This window comes from Topomyia yanbarensis, chromosome 1, assembly GCF_030247195.1.
Source record: "Topomyia yanbarensis strain Yona2022 chromosome 1, ASM3024719v1, whole genome shotgun sequence".
Classification (NCBI taxonomy): domain Eukaryota; kingdom Metazoa; phylum Arthropoda; class Insecta; order Diptera; family Culicidae; genus Topomyia; species Topomyia yanbarensis.
In genome coordinates, this window is record NC_080670.1 from 209519310 (window position 1) to 209543587 (window position 24278).

The following is a 24278-nucleotide window of genomic DNA, read 5'->3' on the forward strand; positions in this document are numbered from 1 at the left end:
TTGTACCATCTCTGATAGTTTTTGAATGTTATTTTCTCTTTATGGTAATATTTTTCCCAATCTTGCACTTTGTTAATTGTTGCTTTGCCAATTTTGTTTATTTGTTTCGTGCAAATACCTATATTTTTAATTTTCTGATTTCTGTTACATTTTGTGAAATTTTACTTCTCATGCAGTTATTGTATGTCTTTCATACATTTCTTTTTTAAACTCCGGATTTTCCAATGAGTTTATATTTTTCTTTTGTTCGCCGCATTTTGCCATTTTTTTGTTTTGATTTTGGTTACTTTTTGCATACTGGGTTTTTTGTATTCTTTTGAACTAAAGGGTGTTGCGATCAAAAATTCATGAAACAAGAATGTGTATAAGTTGATCAAACTTTTTATTAAAAAAATCAAATCTTGTTTCTTATGCAAGTTCAACTTACACAAAATAAAGAAAAAAATCCCCTTTTTAGTGACTGCGAATTGCCATGCCTTTCGTTTGACTCCTTCCATCAAGTTTTGCAGACTCCTTGGTCACTTTCCTCACTGCAGAACGCCAGCTTGTCTTGAACTGATGACGATTCTTATCTTCTTGAGATTCCACTTGACGATTGCCCAATATTTTTCCTTTTGGCGGAGCTTTGCCGTATTGGGAGAATTCGTGTCTTTGAGCATCACCTGGACGTTGTTCGCAGCATACCACTCCATTGCCTTTTTTTCGTAGTAGCAAGATTCCCAATCCGGCCAAAACAGATGTATTGCTCGAGGAAAGTTAACAGACGTTTTTCCAGGTACTCCCGCACATAAATTTGAAGGTTGCTGGTCTTGCTTGCGATGTAAACCCACAGGAACAGATGGCCTGTCACGCGAGATATTTCTTTGCGAAATTCGATTTGAAAATCTTTGTCACCTTTGTCTCTTCCAGTCGACGTTTAATATTCCTGTTCAGAAAGCTGTTTAAAGCTTACCTTGACGAAGGATTTGTCATCTTGTACCAATCAAACTTCGTCAGCATCTTCGCATACGGCTTCCGCGATCTGGCTCTAGCCGACTTGTTTTGCTTTTCGTCGCGATTTGGATTCGGTTGTAGACGCCACTTTCGCTTGAAACAGCTGGTCACTCCCCTCGTTATCTTTATCGTCAAGATACCATACGACGATTTGTTCTGGAAACGCTCACTCAGAGCTCCACGGAAATTGGTCCGGAAGGACCGTTCCGGGGTCAAGTCATCAGGTTTCATAATCATGAGATGTAAACTTCTATTGTAAACTATTGCCTCTATTTCCATTGAAATTCACAAATAGTATCCCTGTACTGTAATATATCACAGGAACGTATAAAAAAGGATAATATTTCGGAAAAATGTTTAAGCGTCAGATAAGCACTAGAGAATAGCTACAAGTGTGCAAATAAGAGATCGAAATTTCACACATAATGTTTCAACGATCTACGAATTTTGGGCGAGGTTGCTGGAGCTAAAAATAAAATTTTACGTTTACACAACGGCTGTTGATTTTAAATATTGTTGTATTCGTCCTTCCGTTCGCGAGATGGAACAATTACAGGATGCCTGTTTAAAACGGTCCCATTGTTTCGATCTGTCAAAATTCAATTACAAACCGCTGGGAACAAACCAAAGGTGTTAAGTCAGACCGGACTAAGTGACAAAATATTGATTTCGAGAAAAACGGGTTTAAAGTTTGAATCGCAGCATCCTCTACGTTATAATTGGAAATTATTTTTTACCATAATTCTTGTTTACGGTTACATATTTCAAATCTGGCAAATGTCGAATGTAGCTGAAGAAATTATTTATCCACTGTTATCATTATCTCATTTTTTTATGTTTTGCGACTTAGTCCGGTCTGACTTAACACCGACCATTTGTGCTAAAAGCATATACGAAAGCACTCACACAACCACCCTAACGCACCTCCAGTGGCAGCGAGTTCAAAGCGATCGTGTATCGTGATCTGAACCCACTTTTCGCCTCTTTGCGCGCTCCTGACGGCGGCAGGCCGGCCATCGATCTGACCGGGAAGATTCACCATCTGCAAACCCTGGTTCCCTAACATCCCCAACTCCTCTCCCCCATCAGCTCTCGAACACTGCGCAAATAGCAGCACGAGCAAAAGTAACACATCGAATGGCCTCCAGGTCTAGTCCGTCTGTCCAGCAGCAGCAGCAACAACAACTACGCTAACTATGGGCCATAAAGAACTATGCTCATCACTTCAAACGGCACTGTGCGCGCGGTGCTGCTGCTGCTTGCCGCTGCGTTCCGATTTGAACGAGAGCGATCCCGTGCTCGAGTCCCGGAGTCAACAATCTAGCCAACCTCACTCAACCAACAAACGGCCGCTGGTAAAAGGAAAGAAAAAAAAAAGATCCGGGAACGATCAAGCCATCCCTATTCGACCCGATTGGAACCACGGAGGAAAACGAACTCTCGGCTCGAATGGAATTAATTTAGACGCAGTTAGTTAGTACGTATTACTACAGGAGAGACCTTCCTTCCAGCGCCGGGCCACAGGAAATACACAATTACTTTTATTGATACTGCCACATGATGATAACGAGGGAGACCCTGGTGGTAATGATCTCCCTTGCTCCGGGGGTCGATGATCGTCGCTCTTCCAAAGGGCGTCCCCGGCAGCAACAGCAGCAGCAGCAGCAACAGCATCCATAAAGCAATCGAGGCGCTTAGAGCTTTCAGATTGTGGCATGATAATTTGTTTGATGGCGATGACTTCTTCTTTCCTCTCGCGAATAGAAAGAAACCTTGGTCGGTCCGTCGGTGTCGACGACAGGAAACGGCGGATTTTAACCTAGCGATATTCTTTACAGGGTGAGAGAAAGGGTGGTCAGTGACAGGGCCCCGGAAATGACAACCTAGCTCCATCCAGCCGAGAATAAAAACATGCCACCCTTTCGGTGTGAATGAGCCCGAGCAGATTAAAATTTTTCCTCGGCGAAATTACAGACTAGATTCGAGAGATAGGTTAGTGGAATGGCTAATAAGTTGCCAAAACAAAATCGAATGGCTGTGTCTAGCGTTTCGGTATATGGATTGTTTTTCGCTTTCGTGTGCAAGGCTTCGGTTATTGACCCCGCCGTGTCGGTTTACTGCCATTGGTCGTTTTGAGCGCGGAACGCAGAATGCGCTTTGAACTGAATCCATCAGTATCGTAAACATGGTAATCATCATCATCATCGTCATCGTTGTTGGCCACCATGACCTTCCCGTATTGCCTCCTAGCTATGGTGGTCACTAGTAACTCTTCGGTTGGAGGGAATGGAAAGTGATATGCAAACGTGTACCTTTCCGGTCCCCGGTAAAAGATAATTATGACTATTTAGCTAAAGTCACTTGGAAGAGTAAAGGTTAAATGGTGAAAGAGCACGGACCAATACAATTAAGCAGGCCTTCTCGCGAAAAAATTACTAAAGAATGTGTGGTCCGGAAATGTTTTGATGAAAGATTCACGTTCCATCAATGGTTTTGCCGTGATGACTGCAGACTGATTGCGAAATTTCAAATACAATACAGTACAATACAATTGTCTATTATGGGATCATATAATATATTCAGTATCAGCGTTTATATTCGTCATCGAATCAATCGAGCACACAACTGTCGCAACCTGCCTACTTTTATACATCAGAGAGAGAGGGGTTCATAGTCCGAATGGTTTGAATTTTTGGCAGAAAATACACGCAATGAATCAATTCATCAACTCATGAAAAAATTAAAATTTCATGAAATGAGCCGTTTACGAATATCGTGACCAAGTTCCTGAAATCATGAATAATAAACCTAGTATTCATGAAAAACTAGTTCACGCCAGAAACATGTATGACATTACATTCGAATGCTTGGTTGAATTGCTGTGGTTATTCCCTGGATGTCTACTCACAATCTCTCATTCCAAACGTACAAACGCTCGTGACCCTCGCAATAACACAAACCTGGTCACAAACGCGAACATGCAATTGCAATCATCTACACATACTTACACCCGCGAGCTCGCCAACATTAAAACATCCCGGTAATTAAGTGAATGTTTCATGAATCAGTCACGTCCGGAACCCTCAGCCCTAGAGTACGATAGGTCCATGCCTTCAGTTACACCAATAAAAATGACGCTCGTAATTAAACTAAACAACGCGTCTTACGGCAACATGACCGGGAACACTAGTTATATGGGGAATCTCACTCTCTTCTTGCATTCAGCACGTTAACATATAAATGCTTAAGACCTTTGCGATCATCCACGCACACCATAGCCACGGTCTCGCAAACATGAAAACACCCCGATGATTAAGTGAATATTTTAGCATTAACACTCGGAATACCAAGGGGGTAAAAAAAATGGGAACGCTTACTTTGGCCGGTCATATCTCAGCCGTTACATAATCGATTTTAAATCTGTCTTCACCAATAGAAAGATATGTCTTTTGTAAATACGTCAAATTAAAAAATAGAAGAATAGAGTTGTCTACCGTAAGTTACAGTAAAAAGAGTATAACAAAGTCAGTGAGAAAAAAAAAATGGGAACGCTTCTTTGACTTGCCATATCTTAGCTGTTTGCTCACCAATTTTAATTCTTTCTTCACCATTGGATAGGTAAATCTTTTATAAAAACAGTGAACAAAGAATGATGGAAATCAAATTTGTATATCTGAAGTAATTGTAAAAACAGTAATTGAGAGTCAGTACAGAAGAAATGAGTTTTTCTGTTCAAACAATCGTATCACGACCGTTTGTCAACCAATTTCAATTTTCCTTACACCAATGCAATCCTTAGAGCTTCTAGACTTGTAATATATGCAATAAATAGTAGATTTTCAAAAATTACTATACTTTTTCGAGTTTTTAGGAGATAGGATTTTAACAATGTACGTGGCATACGGTTGATTGAAATTCTTTGCGACTTGTTAGTTTTACGGTTTGAAAATTACCTGTTTACTCAATAGTTCTACATATTATACATGGATAATATTATATCAAAATGTTTGCACGAACGTGGAGAAACACATTATTGTATGTAAGTTACTAAATAATAGAGTGTGTTGGGACGATTCAGTAAATACGAAGAAGTTCAGAATTTTAAAATATTCATCATATAACTTTAAATTTGAAGCGATGACCTATACATTTTAATACACCAGTCGATTGTAATTGATGGCGGCTACAATTTCTAAAAAAACACATTTTTATATTTTCTCAAGAAATAGCCAAAAGTACGTAGAAGTACAGAAATTTCATTTAGTTGGCAAATAACGTCGAATTCAAAGCGATGGCCCATACCTTTTTATATACCAATCGATTATAATTGATTTTGGTTACAATTTCTGGAAGAACAATTTTTATATTTTCTCTAAAAATAGACAAAAGTACGTAGAACTACAGTAATTTCATTTAGTTGACAAATAGCTTCAAGTATTCAAAGCTATCACCTATGCAATTTATACACCAATCGATTGTAATTGATTTGGGCTACAATTTCTGAAAGAACAAATTTTTATATTTTCTCAAAAAATAGCCAAAAATACGTACAAGTACAGAAATTTCATTTAGTGGGCAAATAACGTCGAATTCTAAGGGATGATTTATACTTTTTTATACACCAATCGATTGTAATTGATGGCGGCTACAATTTTTGAAAGAACACATTTTTATATTTTCTCAAAAAATAGACAAAATACGTAGAAGTACGTATTTTGTCTATTTTTTGAGAAAATATAAAAATGTGTTCTTTCAGAAATTGTAGCCACCATCAATTACAATCGATTGGTGTATAAAAAAGTATAAATCATCCCTTAAAATTCGACGTTATTTGCCAACTAAATGAAATTTCTGTACTTCTACGTACTTTTGGCTATTTTTTGAGAAAATATAAAAATGTGTTTTTTCAGAAATTGTAGCCGCCATCAATTACAATCGACTGGTGTATTAAAATGTATAGGTCATCGCTTCAAATTTAAAGTTATATGACGAATATTTTAAAATTCTGAACTTCTTCGTATTTACTGAATCGTCCTAACACACTCTATTTTTTAGTAACTTACATACAATAATGTGTTTCTCCACGTTCGTGCAAACATTTTGATATAATATTATCCATGTATAATATGTAGAACTATTGAGTAAACAGGTAATTTTCAAACCGTAAAACTAACAAGTCGCAAAGAATTTCAATCAACCGTATGCCACGTACATTGTTAAAATCCTATCTCCTAAAAACTCGAAAAAGTATAGTAATTTTTGAAAATCTACTATTTATTGCATATATTACAAGTCTAGAAGCTCTAAGGATTGCATTGGTGTAAGGAAAATTGAAATTGGTTGACAAACGGTCGTGATACGATTGTTTGAACAGAAAAACTCATTTCTTCTGTACTGACTCTCAATTACTGTTTTTACAATTACTTCAGATATACAAATTTGATTTCCATCATTCTTTGTTCACTGTTTTTATAAAAGATTTACCTATCTAATGGTGAAGAAAGAATTAAAATTGGTGAGCAAACAGCTAAGATATGGCAAGTCAAAGAAGCGTTCCCATTTTTTTTCTCACTGACTTTGTTATACTCTTTTTACTGTAACTTACGGTAGACAACTCTATTCTTCTATTTTTTAATTTGACGTATTCACAAAAGACATATCTTTCTATTGGTGAAGACAGATTTAAAATCGATTATGTAACGGCTGAGATATGACCGGTCAAAGTAAGCGTTCCCATTTTTTTAGAACCTCTTGGTAATCCGCGTAACTTTTTACCCCCTTGGTATTCCGAGTGTTAATAAACTTATAAACGCGATCTCAAGCGGGAACCTATAAACGCCCATGTTCGCTCCGAATATATACATGGAGTTTCAATCGAATGTTTGGTTGAGTTACTGTGGTTGTTTCCTGGACGCGTTTAGCTTTTATTATGATTCTGGTAATTAATTTTGAAATACACAGCCAACAGTTGAACGCTATTTATGATATCAGGAGCTTATTCGCTATTTTCGTAATTTTTCATCACGTTTCCGTCATGAGTTTACTGTTGGATTTTTCTGTCAGAATAACGTGTGTTATGGTCATGGATTCAGGATCCTAGTCGCGATTTTCGTAATTTGTATTCACGTCATCGTGATATTTAAGTCATGAGTAGAGTGATTCATGCTCATCATTTCAGGATTATATTCACGATTTTTGATATTTCAATCACGTGTAATGCGATCTATGTTCATTATTTCTTTCGAATTTGACACGTGAGGTGGTGGCTCATGTTAATAATATTAGAAGTTTTATCGTGATATTCGTAATTTCACTTCGCCTTATCATGATATCTAATTTTTTGGTTACCATCGGATTTTTTACTTGGAGTAACGTGAATTATCTGGATCATAAAAATCGCGAACACGATTCGTAAACCTATAAGGTTTTTTGATGCTCAGCGCAGTTTTCGTTTTCTGTCCAGACATCAAACTGAAAAAAAAATGATTCCACGAGTAATACTCCAAATTTTGTGGAATAGTTCACGTGAAAAGATCATGAACATGTTACATAAAATTGAAAGTGATTGGGAATGCCTTCTAAATATCACAAGCACGCAAGATAGGTCATAAATCATGTACTAGGAATCATGAAACAGTTCACGGACCCATGAATATTAATCGGTGATTTTGTAAACTATTTCACGAGCATGGATATTGAATACTGGCTAATATTTTAGGAATCCTGAATTATTTCACAAGTTTCGTGAGAGTGTCGTGAAATAATTCACGAGGAAATATCCAAACTTTTGTTTGTGGGAACTAATGTTCATAAATCTATGAGTAAAATCATCAGCCAACCTTTGGTTTTATGAATAATGTTCAAAAAATTGTGAACTAGATCACGTCCAGAAAAACTGAAAGAAATTGAACATAATTATAAAACCTTGAATGATCGTGAAGGTTGAACCCGAACCCAAATGACCTTGAAGGTTAAAGTCTTGAATAAACAACTCAAATACATGATTTTTGTTCATGGTCCTGTTTTCGTAACGTAAAAATGTGATTTACGTTCCAGAACTCATGGCCCTTTTATCACGATTTTGGGGACATTTTTTTCCGTGTAGCTGCCAAGTTTGTATGGGATGTTTTGTCAATTTACATGGAGAAAACCTACTAGCTTGCCCTTTCACCTCTAGGTGGCACTGTACGCATCAGAAAAATCACTACAAGCGAAAATAGTTTTATTAAGGTTTCCTTAAGGCGGTCTTCCATTGCAAAAATTAAACAAATTAATATTCCCAGTGTTTGATGTTAATAGAAACTTTCGATTTGGGGAAGGATTTGTGGTTGCGGCTAAAAAATGCCTGAATGTGTTTTAACTGAGTTGCCATCAATTCAGATCCGCGGTGGTTATTACTACTATTATTACTACCCACAGTCGAGCCCGCAGAGGACCTTAGCATACACACACAGATTAAGCTATTTAAGAGAATTTTTTTCTTTCTTAATTTGTTTCGCAATTTTATTATAAACTGAAATCAAATTATTAATTCGATTTCATACGGACATCATAACATGCTATCGTTTTTGTGCCATTTTGATACTCAGGACATAACTGAATCCCTCGTCGTTTTGATCAAGTGTCTGTACGGTTGTTTGTACGGAAAACCGTATGCGCCCAGATGTCACCAATTTCAAGCAGTGATCTGGGTCAAGTACAGACTCGGGAACGCCGGGAATTCGATCGCACCACAAGACGAACCCAGCTGCAACCACATTCAGTTCAGCAACAATGTATGGACTATATCCCGTCTTGTCGCCAGCGAATCAAATATGCAAAACCCCCCCCCCCCCTCTCGTCCCCACATAAAACCTGTGCTGTGGTGACTTAAAATTGCACTAAATTCAGGCGCTTTGCAAGGCACACCACGTCCCTCGCGATCCAAAGGAATCCGAATCCGAATTGCCTTTCTTCGTCAATCCTGCTCGTTGCGAAATTGCTTGTGTGCTGCATGGTTTGATTTTTTGCACAAAACCACCATTAGTGTAAGACAGAGAGAGAGAGACATAAAGAATTCGCTCGGTTTGATTTTAGCATAACTCATTTAGCGCGCAGTCAGGTAGAATTTTAATGTGCATCAGCAGGCACTAAAAAAAGGCAATTTCTCCAGCAACTGATACACTTCTCTTCCCTACACACATAAACTGCATGACGGTTTCGGTGGCATCAAGAAACAGAAGAAGAAAGTAGGAGGGCAACAAGGTGTTCGAATCGTTGCAAATTTCTTTTCCTGCCCCTCCTTTCTCCACCTTCTCTACGCAACTTGTCACTACTTAGTATTTGCGGCGTCGCTTGTTACACATTAAATGAATTGAAATTATGTTAATCGGGCTGAAAATGACCGCGCGGAGAGTTAAGTCAGCGAAACGGCGCGGAAAAAAAATGCAAAAAAACGCGATAATCCCGTTACCGACTCCGGCACGGCGATGCGATGATGGTCTCCGGTCGTCGTCGCCGTCACCGTCGTCGTGAAGACAAAAAAGGTCTTTTAATCGGTGGTCTTCAACCATCTGCTGCTGCTGCTGCTACTGGGAGTGTGGCTACCTCACATCACATCCATGGTATGGACGGTGGCTCCGGAATGGGGACCGTAAATCCAAGATGGATTCACCGCGGAGCTCCCGGAGTTGGTAATCAACCGAACCAACCAGCAGGGAGACAAATTACTGGCGAAACCTGTAGCGAGTAGAAACAACAACAACAAGAAAGAAGAAAAAAATGATCGCTGAACGCCAAGAATGATGATGATCTGCAACGACTGACCGCTAGTGCGCGATGATTAGCTCACTACTGGCGGCAATACGAAAATAATCGGGGCAATTTGAAGCCTACTGGTGGTTGAGGGGTGTGCTGTGTCCGTTGGAGCGATCGATGGCTTCGAGGATGCGCGCGTGTTGACTAAATTTGCATTCATCGAGTTGAGACTGTACATACATACACTTGAGAAACGCGAACGGTGTTAGAAGATCGGTGAGAAAATTAAACACCATCGATTGCAGTTTTTGCGATTTTTTTTCGGTTTCGGACCTTCCGAAACTAAGCGATGCAATTTGAATAGGAAAATATTTATGTTTGCGGCGCAATGACCACCACCAATGGGAGACGACCTCGAAGCCGACCGTCGAGGTCCTCGCTATTAAGTAGCTTAAACTGTAATGTCTACGCTTGGTTTGCTGCGCAAACAAAACCAATCCTGACGTCACCTTTTTGGTGGATCATGCGGGCTTAAAAATAAATAGCAGGATCCACACAGATTCCGGGGATGATGATAGCTTAGAACTTGGATTTTTTGTCGGTTAAAGAATTTTGTTCTTCCGCTGATGTGCTGTTCTCATCCGCTGGACAAAAAATACCGGAGCAGTTCGCCCCTTGACAGGTTCAACTACTCGGAAGAATTTTGAGCGGCAATTCTTTAATAATCAGCGATCGTTCCCGGTGGTTGTCAAATCATCTTCCGTCACGATGAGTGCACACACTTGATCATATTCTGCTCCGCAGATCGCTCGGTTGACGGATTGGATCGTTAGGTCAAGGTCGACTGAGTGTGTGGATTTGAATGGTAAGAATTTAAGGATTCTCTGCGGATGTAGTGTAGGATGTAGCAATGTTTGAGTTCGTCAAGGTACAAAGAGTGAAACGGTCAAAAATTTATCTACCGAAACTTGGTGTATTTATATCGCCTCTATTTTATTTGTCTCATTTTCAATTCAATTGTGTTCAAAATGGCGAAGCAAGAGGAAAGTGTATCAAAATTTTAATATCGCATCATTAGGCCAATCATTAGGGGTCATAAGAGCGAATGAGTCATTTGGTCGAAGTGGTCATTAGGCCAAGTATCATAAAATTTAATATATCATTAATTAGTTTGAGTTCGACAACAACAGTAATCATTTTCCTTCATATGATTCTTGTGATTGATGAGTTCGAAAAAAGTGTATTTTCCTTCTTTAAAACATGAGCTGTCCTTTCTAATTTATTACAAAACTGTGATTGCTTGAGTTTTTCCGGGTTATTCGCAGTTAGAGTTCAAAGGAGCGGTAGCGACATTAGACAGGTATCCAGTTATTACGCCGAATGGACGGTGGACCGAATGGACATTGGGCTGAATGTGTTATAGAATGGTGACCGCTGGCGTTGTACCATACAAAGGCTACGGTTTTTTTCGGTTTCTTTGAGCACTTTTGCATCACAATTGCAATATTATGCGGTTTAAGTGCCGAGAAGTGTGTATCAAATATTTCGACGCAGCACTTGTTTCCAGGCAGGTTTTTACAGTTTTCATTCTTTCGAACCAAGTCGCATCCGTAGTACGCAAACGTATTACTGCTCCAGATCACGAAAATATATAACTCGCCTTTTTCTTATGAAAAATTGCCACACGTCAAGACCCTACGACTGTGAGTTGTCACTTTTTAGGACAACGTTTTGTTAGCAGAACTTCTTACGTGAAATGTGCCGTTTACATAATTTACCGTAAATGACCATAGAACAACTATTGAAAAATAGCGTTTTTTTGTTTGTCTCTAGTTCGTCTGGATTGGTTTTCGAAAAGTAATATGCTGTCATAGCACACTCAAGTTGGTTTCTGTTTGTCGAACGGGGTAATTTAATATTACTATAACTGAGTATATAATTATTTCTTTAACTACTTTGAAAATAAAAATAATTTTAATAATTAATATTATTTACTTATTATCCTTGTTTGCATCATGAGCTGTTCTTTCGAATCATATATAATGTATTTCACGATTTCTTGAATGTATTTACACGTACTGAACAAACGGTTTCCAAATTGCTCTAGCACATGACGCATAGCAGAGACCAAGAGCCGCTGAGAATCCGCCGGACGAGGTGGCTTCCGATCCACCGTCGAAACTGGCGGCCCCTTGCAAGTAAACCTGTGATCTACTCGTTTGCCCGGATTACTCAAACATAGGGGCTATGAACAGGGATGCCACATTGAAATCTGTGTTTTTATCAAAAAAATCTTTTTACCATCTGTGATGACTAAAACAGGAAAAAAATCTGTAGTAAATTTCCAAAAAAAAACCTGTGATAAATCACAATATTTCCAAAAATCTGTGAAAATCTGTGAAATTTTCAACAAAATGCCAAAAAACTGTCATAAAAAAGAATTCTGTGATCAAAAATTGTGAAAAAAATCTGTGACATTACAGAAAAATCTGTGAAGAAGGTAACCCTGGCTATGAATTAGTTTTTGCCGTACGAAGCGAGAGCGCTGTCAGACAGCAGTTGACTTGAAGCGATGGAACGTTGTGATAATAGATTATGTGATTTATTTCTTCCATTACGTTAGTAAATGTGCAGCGAGAAAGATGACATTATTGTCCAGTTTAAAAAAAAATCTTGGAGAATGGGTTATTCCGAATGCTTTCGGTCCGAAAGCTATTCGGTCAAATGTGTTACTCAGACGAATGTCTCAGACTAAATAATTAAAATAGAAAAATATATCAAACTAATTAGTATTGAATACTTTTTTGACTTTAAATATTGCTTATTTATTATTGCATTTGCAATCTTGGTGGTGTTTAGTCTAAAAATTCTGTGAAATGTTTCCTTCTTTTTAACATGAGCTGTTCTTTACATACATTAAATGGATTTCACAATCACCGTACCGTTGCAGCAACTTCCGACATCTTTCGATTCTGACAATTTACCGCTTGTCCGTCAAACTCGTTGTTTTTTGTAAGCATTCAATCCGAGGTCATATTCTACGATACTTCTTATCGTTGACTGCGACATTTTCAGTTCTTTGCTCATCTTATCGCCAGACTTACCGGAATTTCACTGAGTTCGATCTCTTACTCATTTGATAGCTTCCGCACTGCTCGTTTATGGCTAAGTCTGGGGGCGAAATTCCCAAGACCCGTTTTCTTTATATCGTTTGATGGTACGAATGACGAATCTTTTGTTTATTACGAGTGTTATCTGGAATCCGTTAAACCTGATACTTGAACAAACATCTTCTCAAGTATTTCTAACGGCGTTTTGTGGTGAGAATGCTGATCGAAAGACCTACTCCTTCCTACCTGACTTTACAACTCAAAACACACGGGTCTTAAATTTAACAAATTACACTATGGGCAGATTCCTAAGTACCGATATCAGACGGCACATATTGGAAAACTTTGCGTGGAAGATGCAGAGTAGAATGTTTTATAACCGGTTACTCGCTCATTTACGGTAAACCACTCCAAAAGACATTTTTAAAAAAGCAAATTTAAATAAAAAATGACAACTTTCTTTCATCTTTTTGATTAGATCAAAAAACCCCTCGTATATTCATAAAGTCAGACCACTATAACTGAACTCATACGTTTTTAGAAAATGTGAGTATTTTTATCTTAGAAAATCCACAAAAAATCTAAGATTCTTTGATTACTATTTAATTTCGACTATTTGTCTGAAAAGTATCACTAAAAATACTCTGTATCATTACAAACAAATTTGTTTTATTTGCGATTTACACAATTTTTGAAAGTATTTTCACTTTTAGATCCTACCTGACCAAGTAATAAGCATTACTACTTAGCCTTGTATCTGCTTTGAATCAGTATACAGGACTGGTTTTTAAAGCCATTAAGCCCATTATTCTGATTTAATGCTGTTATTATGTCAGAAAAGACGAAATACTGTGCTGTTACTGTACAGAAATGGACAGCCTATTTTCTGCATTACTAATGCTGTTATTGAGCACCAATGTAGAACTGTCAAAAAGAAAGCCCGTTATCGGTATATATAAAATGTTGAATATATTACTCAAAAGGAGAACCATAACTAATAATACCACAGAATTACGTCAGCATTATGTTAGCCTTATATTTGCTCTACAATAGCACTAAATGCATGCTTAAAGCATACATGCTTTAAATATCTTAAACTGTATGCGTACCCGAATAGAAATTAGTACTATCATTTATCCTACGAACAATTATAGAACAATAAAAATTATGGTTGTTCGACACAGAACTCTCTCGGTTTTTGTTTGTTAAGATACATAACCATACCCCCGTCTCTCTTTTTACTTTTAAATCCGATTCTATTAGGGTCATTACTCGCGAAGTGATCAAGGCACGTATGCCGACCTTCACGGATTTGAACCAATTTCGAAGGAATTGTTCGTCTGGGGTCAATATATCAGTATGCAAATTTTTTGTTCAAATTGAACCACCTCTCGGGTCATGGGGGAACACCTCCCGTATTTGGCAAATTGGTAAAACCCTTGATTTTCTTTCGATTATATCTCCGATTCTATTTACGCGAAAATCTAACCGCAAGCTGTTTTTTGACGCAAATTATTGAAGGAGTTTGGAAAAAAATATTAGTTTTTAGCAACAGTGCTGTCAATTATGCGATTTTTCCAGTTAAAAAATTAAAGTTTATTTTTCTCGCAAAACATATTTTAATTTAAAAAAATTTAATTCCATCGTGTTCCCCAGGCATTTTTACACTAAAAAACACTTATAATCTCAATATAATTTGAGCCTATCCTGAGGACAACCGTTGTAGATATTATTTAGTTGATTGCGCTGGTTGATGAATTGGAGATACTGGAGCCGAAATCAGTAGCGACTGGCTGAAATGGTACGTTTCCCTTGCCTGAATTTGTCTTTCCATCATTTCCCTGAAGTGGTAAGGAAAATAACGACACAGCGAACATTGACAATACGAATGTCTTCTTCAATCCCAAGGGAATAAAGACGCTTCTCGATGAGCGGATATATCAACACACCCGAAAAAATATTATCATTCAAATTCGGCTTGAATCGATGTAGGTTTCTAAACATTCGCTGTGACTTTTTGGAAGCCTTTTTTTACCAGAAATTCCAATGATCGGTCGTCGATACTGCAAAAATACTGCTGTATTTTCTCTGTAATCGACTTGGTTCTCAGAACTTCCCTGCAAACTGCCTTCGAACCAGGATTACGGAAATCTAGCCTCATCAAAACATCAGAACTCTTCAAACATTCTATCGAATAGTGGCCTTGCTCCAACCTTGCTTGCACATGCACTTGATAAGACTTGAAGGCTCTATACAATGAGCGGAAGCATTATTGAACAGAGCATCTCTGCGATTGTTCTTCTTTTCTTTGATGTTGATCAATTTTTTTTTCCTTTTTTAAGTAATTAGAAGGAGCACACTTCTCGCAACTGTCAGTATTCACACATGCTGTTGCGCAATACCGTCGGAGCAGAGAGTTACATTTAACACCTCTTCTCTGCCAGATCGTGCACATGGTGGGTGATTTCCTACATTAAGTATATGCAAATTTGTGCTGCTTATCCATTTCGTCAATTCGGTACCTCTCAAATTGATATCTGAACTATCCCAAATAATGTGGTCGGTATTTGCATCACAGTGTGATACAACCCTTTTAAAATCATCAGTAGGTGCATGATTCATGATTCAGCAAATATCCGAACAATAGACGTATTTCCTATTAATGTTATCAATAGTCGTACTGGCTGTGACAGCACAAATATCACGAGTTGTGAGTTCGGATAGACGATATGTGTCAATAGCACTATCCACAAGGTTACACGCACGAGGCATTTCACGTGGATTTGTCATGCCATGTTTGCTGAAAGCTACGAAGACCGGGTTAAGTATCTTTCCAACGTAGAACATTGAACCAAAGCTATGGAAGCTTTTCCTACCTGCAAAAGACGGGAAAGGTTCATTGTTGCTGTAAGTTTATGCTGACGATTAGTTTGTGCTACTCTAACTATGTTGGATTATAATCGCCTATTGTGAATCCAGTCATTTCAATCCCATGATTTGCGAAGAAACAAACGTCCACTGTGTCAGAGATCCGCTTAACACGGCAATTATACCTATGACACTCCGTGCGCGACTGGCATATTTCGATCATGGCAGTCACTCAGTCCTCGGCATAGAGAAACCCTTCGGCTCGAGGACTCCTGTTTTTAGTCGCCTCTTACACGACATGGGAGCAGGAACGTAGTGAAACAATTCTTGGCTGAGATACCCGCCGGATGCCACACTGCCTCTTGATCGGTTTTGTCCGGAGAAAGATAGTAGACTGTTATCAGCATCCCGGTGAACAACAGCCGTTGATGTTATTTAGTTGATTGCGCTGGCTGATGAATTTGAGATACTGGAAGCAGCTTTTGCAGTTATTTTCTGTACAGTAGTCACAGGTTTGGTGAATCATGTAAAGACATTGTAGTGTGTGTGTGTGTTGGATTTAATTGCCGTCGAAGACATGCCGTTATTTGTTCTTTGTTATGTGCGAAAAGTGATTTGTGCAACGATATCGTCTGATGTATTGCATTTCTGGATCAGACAGGAATCGGTTCAACCGCATGCTCAACACAAAAATACCTGGGAATTAGTTTGTTCCAATATCATCCGCCCCGGATTCTACTTTTCTAAATTGCATGACACTTTTTTAGTGGTCGATGTGACAAGTGCGTGGTGCCAGATCGTGTAACCATACCTCGACTTTCTCATAACTGATATACACAGTGATATTGGTTTTAACGCTGTCATACATAACCTTATGTTGTAGATTGCGATGTTGTGATCGCCTGGGCTAATTCATTGAATGTTATCAGTACTGAGTACCTGATATAATGATACTGGACTCAGGTCACTTTCGTAAGCCTAAGCTCCATTTCATCGTAGGTAAGTGTTTCGCACCATGAATATTCGGTCGGTTACGAAACGACAATAACAAACGTATTTAACTAGAGCTCAGTTTCTTGCTTCGACTCACTTATCATTTGTTTATTCATATATACTTATATAAATACTGTCACCAAATGGACCCTATATATCGACCCAGCAACACACGGACCGGGACCAGCGGCTTAATTTCCCTTCTGAAAGAAGATATGACTAGAAATATTTTTCGCCTACGAAAATCTCAACGACCTCAAGAAACAGTCCCGCTTTCCATTCAATCACTCGGTTTCGTGTTACGGAAATGGAAAATTCTTTTACTTTCTCGGTCTACTAGAAAAAACAAATTCATCTCACATTCTGCGACAAATTTCATCATTGGCGCATTATATTCCTCCAAGTTTTTGTTCTTACACCGGCACTCGCTCGTACAAAACTCTATGATCCATCATTAGACATGATTTTCGAGTTCCCTTCGATCAAAATACCCAACGCAGGGAGCAACAGCAAAATATTCAATATTCATTCCTTAAAGGTAACAACGTGTGATGTCTCGGGAAGAAACCTAGAGCCTATGGTTTTACTTCGCGGGACATCACTCGAGACTTGCCAGTTGCTTTTGGCGTCACATGTATGTCGTGTGACTGGTTTGGATATCGTGTCGAACTAGTGCTAATTTGGGTACTAGTTTAGATACATCGTCTAACTTGGCCTCAAGTTGCTACTAGTTACTGACGAGATAAAATCGGAACACAAAAATCCGACTTAATTGCAATCAAAATATTGCCATAAAAATGGGCGAAATCTCGCCTATTATTTGATGCGAAAAATGTTTATATTTATTTTAGTAACTCAAATAATGATGGCTTCGCTTTCTTGATTCGAGTCGCTCTAGGTTCGGTCGAAACCGTCATAATTCAGATTCCATAAAAAAGACTTATTTGAATACTATCACACTACATTGTCAAAATTTCCGATTCCTTTCCAGGACATCCTTTCGCAAAGTACGATCGCCCTAAACATCGAAGTCCGGCCGCGCTTCCTGGTGCCGGACACCAACTGCTTCGTGGACTACCTGCGAGACATCGAAAGCATCTCGGAGGCACACCCACTCTACCAGCTGATGGTTCCTACTGTCGGTAAGTATTCTATCCTCATCGAAGCAACGGAACAAGAAGAGATTTAACACTTGATTCTCATTCCAACCAACCAACCAGTGATCAACGAGCTGGAAGGTCTCTCCAAGGGCATCAAACTGTCGGGCGTCACCAGTGCAACCGGAATCATCGCGTCCAAACTGACCACCTCCACTGTTGCGGCGGTGCTACCCGGTAAATCCGGTCCCGGAACTACCCCCGTATCGCTGGATCGACGATTCGATCCGAAGCATGCCGAAAAAGTAGCCGAAGCCTCCAAGCAGGCTTTGCACTTTTTCAAGAAGAAGAATCCCGCCTTGAAGTAAGTGTTGAGTCGTCATATGCTAGTAGGCTGGGTGGATACTAGACAAATCCATCTTTCTTCAAAGCGGAACAGTGTTGCCAACATGCTTCAGCTTTTCTACTTTTAATCTTTCCTCCACTCACACAGATGCGTTTCCAGCAAGGGCACGATACTCAACACGTTCACGTTCACCTCCGAGGATGACGTCGGAGAGCAAAAGTCCAACGACGATCGCATCCTGGAAACTGCCTTAAAATTATGCCGCAATCACGCGGAGGAAAAGCGAGGTAAGTGTGTTTTTTTATCAACAGGGTTTAACGTGACAAATTTTCATAATCCACCAAACAGGAGAAATTCGCTACATAATACGCGAAGTCGTCCTGCTGACGACCGATCGGAATCTGCGAGTGAAAGCCCTGTCCAACGATCTGCCCGTCCGGGAGCTGCCGGACTTTATCAAATGGGCCGGGCTAGGACCGGCGGCGTAGAACCTTGCCGCTTCCCCTCCCCCCAGTTAGGTACTATTATTACGTTCGTTTTTTCGATAGAATCCAATTACACTCTCTCACACAAACACACACACATACGATCGTATACACACATACACACGCTAGTGACGATTTTACTTCCGACTGCGCCGTGAGGACCCACCCGTGTCCTACTGGAAAACTTTTTTTCCCCGTTTTTTTTTAATTGTTTCTACTTTATTATTGTCCTTCTTTTATAATTTTTACTCTCAGCTAGAAAGTATAACTTATTAATTGCAGACAATTATTAGCTCCGACTAAAAAAAAATTGTTCGTTATTGACTCTACTAGTAGAAGGAAGTTAAAAAAATAAATAAACAAAAGTGCGTTTTTTGACTGTTGTAGTTGTAAATATATTGAATTTAGATACGTTTTTTTTCTGTTTGTGCCGTGCCGAACGTGGCCACGAGCCTGATATATATATATATATATTATAATGCGATTGAAAAGCGCAAAAGTGCCGAGTGACCCTACAGCTCCTCAGCAACCAGGTCCCTTTCCCCAGTTAGTCCTCCAGTCCCATTCCACCGTGTAGTGTTATATTCTCCCCCCCCCTCCCCCATTGACACACGAAAGACAGATGTGACGTGACGTGACTGCTGAAGATCATATTTTCTAAACCAATACTACTACTATCGAATGTTTAGCAAGCATTCGGAAAAGAGACAGAGAGCGTATGAGTAAGTAGGAGTGTGCGTGTGTGTCTCATCTCATAGTAGGAGCAAACAAACAGTAGCAGAAAACAGAGTAGAAACAAACAACAACAAAAAAGAAGATAACAATTTACACTCACAAGCGTAGCTCGAGCGAGAGCCAGGTTTTTGATCGATTAGAAAAAGGAACAACAAAATATTAAAAGGATATTTTTCAAAAAAAAAAATTGAATACTGTTAGTTGATTAGTCATATCCGAAGGTTCTGAGAAGGAGATCAGTCTAGTTTTGTCGAAGGTTGGGGGATTTGTGTCAGCTCAACTCTATTACTGCAGAGTCAATGTAGGTACGCTGAAATATTCGGTTGTTTCCTTCTTTGTGTATATCCTACGAGGAACCAAGGGTTGTGTATTCTGGTTTGTTACTTTCTGAAAGAATGCTATGGATGACACTTGCAGGAGTTAGGGCTGGAATCGTCCGTTAGGAGTGGCAGTGTGTGGTGAGTACTCTGACTACGACAATAGTGACATGTTGTTACCTGGTCGTCATATGTGACTATCGTTGTCTGTGTGGTAGGTGAGTACTGGTTTACAGCGACGAACGATGGGATGGGATCTTCGAATTCGAATCTTTCATTTGATAAAATTCCAGCGGTTTTTCGTGGATATCAGTAACCTTTTTTGTTTCTTCGAAGAATTGCAGATTTGAATCACAAATGCGGTTTACAAATGTTCGCTAAAGTTGGGGAGGGTTGACTACCTATTTTGTTAACTAAGTATTCTCCCATAGGTAAGCTTGACAATCCAGGTCATGCTTCTTTCCTCCGATTCCCTTTCCTTTTGTTCCCTTCTGGTTGTTTATTTCACGTGACCGCTCAGCTATGAGAATAGAGTGGCTCTGATTAACCAAAAGAGGTCCAAATTCCATTTCAATCCAAATTACCTTTCACCTAAATTCAACGGACGAAAATACTTCTGTCCATCAGTTTCAATGACCTTTTCGTAGGTAACCCAAACATATCCATCACGGATTCTACTCGCAAAAATCAACGGGACCTTCGCCGATGGCGGGCACCTATCAATGTCCCGAATTCGGTCCGCCTGTCCATCAATCCCAAAGCTAAATTTCGCAATGATGATGATGATCACCTACATAGATCGAGTGGGAGGATTATTTTTAGCTTCGTAGGGACCGACCGCAACCGACCGACCACGCACAGGAAAACAATGCACCGTAAAAGGAGAAAGCTAATGGATCGATTGGGTCGGCTTCCTTACGTTCACATAATACATACCCGCTGAGTATCCAGTTGGCGCTTCGCTTCGCGCCAAGATCATCAACGGGATCCTAAAAACCGGGCGCGCATCGCAGCAGCATCAACAACAACAATCGCTCGGGGGCAAACCTATCAACTGGCATCAGATCCATTCAGCGTACATCCGACGACGATGACGAGGATGACGACGACGAGAGGCTGACTCTGGTTGGACGAGGAAGGAAGGCTTCACTACATGTTGTTGACTGGCTTAAAATAAGATCGATTTGTCTACTTTTAATGCCATTTTCGGCGAGTGCTATTTTAGCGAAAGAACGAGAGATGAAGTAAAAAAACATACACTGACTGCATGATAAAACAAAATCAAGATCGAGGTTCGAAGAATGGAAGAAAGCACCGAAATAAAATAGCAAATTGTTGCGTGCTTTTCTTCGGATCTTACCACCGCCTGTCCGCGCGTCCGAGCGATGGGAAGACGAATCTGGTTTCGGGTTGCGAATCTACACGCGGTACTAATTTCGTCGGATGTGAGTAAAAAGAATTAATGTGACGTAAAATACTGGCACAAAGTGACGTCCCCTGTACTGTTTTCTTTTGCTTTGCCGGACCAGTTGGCTTATAAAAATGTTGCAAACGATAGCAGTTTATCCAACTAGCCTACGTTTTGGTGTACAAAAGATGGAGATAATCAACACTACATTTCCGTAATACAGCTCATGTTCAAAAGAAGGAAAAAATCTCTTAAGAGGCTTTACAACTTTAAAAAATCCGGCATTTCCTGATTATTGTATTGATTTTCAATACTACACTGCTTGCTAGTAATCTGCTGTGAAAAATGACATGTCGTAATCAAATCTTCATAGATACATGGCGTTGTTTGAGGATGAATAAGGACTTGGCCAAAAATGAAGAATTATGGAGTAGGGCTGCTACTTTACTATTCGAATTTAATTACCTAGACCAGCTAAGGATTCTTCGTACCTCTTGACGTATTTAATTTTGTTTACGTAAATGAAGCGTTCTGCTATTAGCAACTTCATAAATACTTGCAGTAGTATGGTTTTCATATGATAAATGTGCACTCCAGAACAGCGAGGTTACTGGATGTCGAAATTGGTTTCTTTAAAAATCTATCACAGGAATTTTGAACATCTAGATCCACACAATGCGGACAACAATAGAAATAATTGTTTGATAGTTTGGTTCCTAGTGTCAGTAGCTGACACCAACTTAAAGCCCGTTGGATAAGTCCAAACCTCCACCAATTCGGCGTCCTATTAGACACTAAATCCAAACAGTTACACGTCTTGCATGAACGCCTAAGCAACTGGCCTCTTCCAAATGATATCTGATGAGGAAGCTGAATCCAAAGCTAGACTTTTGGTTTTAGAACCAAACGCCTGGCAACTATTGGATATAGGCAGCACAGTGTTTCGGATGTGATGAAACTGGATTCAGTCGACATCCACCTTCGGAAATAGTCTCGTTTTCTTCTTAAATGAACATATGATTTCGCTACAATATGGATGAACTTCGAAATGCTTGAAATCAATTAATGCTGCATCAATTCTGTATCATTCAAATATTTTTGATTATCAGGATGTTGCAGGAATAAAACAGGGTTCTTAGTTAAATTGTTAGAATGGTCCTGCCATCACTCTGAAAATCGTCAACCTAATCCCGACCAATTTTTTGCTATAATAGGTTTTCTGGATTTTAACGGGGGCCTAGTTAGGAGTGGCTCCCATACAACTTTATCGAGAGACGGTAAAATGAGCGTTATTTAGAAGATCATATCATAAACAGAATATTGATGAGTTATATGAGTAACAAGAACGACAGTCCTTTGGAACCATAGAAAGCTTGAAACGTTCCGGACAGACTAAATAAGCATGTTATGTTCGCGACAGAAGCTAGTTTTTCCTACAAGTCGTAACATTTCACAAAAAATCTCTTTTTCACAGAAGCAAGTGATTCCGTTAGTATTCTCTTGATGGTAGAAAAAACCAGAATATTTGTATTCAACAAAATGGGAGGCACGCAGTGAATGAACAACCAAAAATTTTTCATTCTTTGTTTCATGAGCTATTGTTTAAGGGGAGGTTCTCATTCAAATGACCAAAAAGTAAGCACAATTTGGAATTTTGTTGTGGGCCCATGAAAAAACAGAACGAAATAGTTTTAGGATTCAAAAAGCTTATATTTTTGTCTTCATTTACAAATGTTTTCAAGACGAAAAAACGAAATGGCGTCCGTTGTGACGTTCTGTCTACGGTTAGGTACGCATGGAATTCCAAAACTGCGTACAGCCTGCTGCCTTAGAATCGATCAAAAACACAAAACCGATAATAAGACTCGAAAAAATAAACTGTTAGAGCATTGGGCCGGAGTCTCAAAGGTTGCGAGTTCGAGTCTCGCCTCTGGGGGGAATTTTTTTCACACGATTGCTTAGCTTTACTCACCATTTCCGATCGTTTTTCCCCGTTGGATACCACCAGTCCTAAATAAGGTATTGGCACTTAAGTCAAAAGACAAAAAATTGAATTATTAGTTTATATTTTTGTCTTCATTTACAAATGTTTTCAAGACGAAAAAACAAAATGGCGTCCGTTGTGACGTTTTGTCTAAAGTTAGGTACGCGTGGAGTACCAAAACTAAAACACAAAACCAATAATAAGGCTCTAAAATAAACTAAATCGATTGGAAACTTCAAATTTGACGTAATGGTGCGATCTTAAAGTTTGAGATCGATTTTTTGGCCCTTTTTCCACTTTAAGGCTTCACTAAAAATCGCGAACGCATTTTTTTTTTAGATTTTATAGGTCATTCCTCCAATGAAAAAGGTTTTCTTTCTGGTGGTCAAAAGATGAAGTTTTTAAATTGAACCGTTTTCATATGTAGGCGATTTTGAAAAAAAAACAAGTTTTGAGATAAACGCGTTTAAAGTTTTGAGAGCACTTTCGATCAATTATTCGCGGTAGAATGTCAATATTTTGTAACAATTACATGGAATTTTGGGTTTTCGACACCGCTGATTACGAATCTGGAGTGAGTTTTTTCGAAATTCAAAATGGCCGATCCACTATGGCGGACAACCACTAAAAAATAAGTGTCAAAATCGAGAAAAAAAGTTTTGTGATCTATAAATTTGAGTTAATATGTACCAAAACAAAAAAAAAAAAATGGCGATACCAATATGGCGGACTGAAATGTTACTATCAATTCGGGCCAAAATTTTTCGTTTTTCACCATTTTCTATAGTTGTTTGATACACATGCACAACGCAACGCCAAGCATTCTGGGAACATGCATAATGCCATGAAAAGGTTTCTACCTGAGCCGCGAGGGTCCCATGGCGACCAGCACGCTGCTTCGAACAATGGCCTGTAGGAACTTTTTGATGCGCGGATCGAAAAACCCGTTTAACAGTAATACAGTAAGGAACGGGCATAGCGTAGCTGGTAAATCGATTGCCTTGCACGCAGCTTACCCGGGTTCGATTCCCAACCCCGCACATGGGGGTTGAAAATTGTCCAGAAAGAGATTTATCTAACCCAAAAAGAGGCGAATGACCCCAAGGCTAAAACCTCTATAATAAAAAAAAACAATACAGTAGACACTTGCATCTATCGAAAAATTCCAGGAAGAAAATCAATTTTTTGCAAATTTTGAATGAGAAC

General features: G+C 39.1%; 1 protein-coding gene across 2 annotated transcripts in view; it reads left to right on the forward strand.

Annotated features, from left to right (window-relative positions):
* The window catches only part of LOC131690537 (uncharacterized), a 191751-nt gene extending 172226 nt beyond the window's left edge, over positions 1–19525 (forward strand). For both annotated transcript variants that reach the window (XM_058976404.1, XM_058976412.1), the window contains 4 exons: positions 17692–17842; positions 17921–18161; positions 18291–18430; positions 18492–19525. In XM_058976404.1, coding sequence (XP_058832387.1) covers positions 17692–17842; positions 17921–18161; positions 18291–18430; positions 18492–18631 — 672 coding nt within the window. In that variant the 3' untranslated portion in view covers positions 18632–19525. The remainder of the gene's footprint in view (positions 1–17691; positions 17843–17920; positions 18162–18290; positions 18431–18491) is intronic.
* The last annotated feature ends 4753 nt before the right edge of the window (positions 19526–24278 follow it).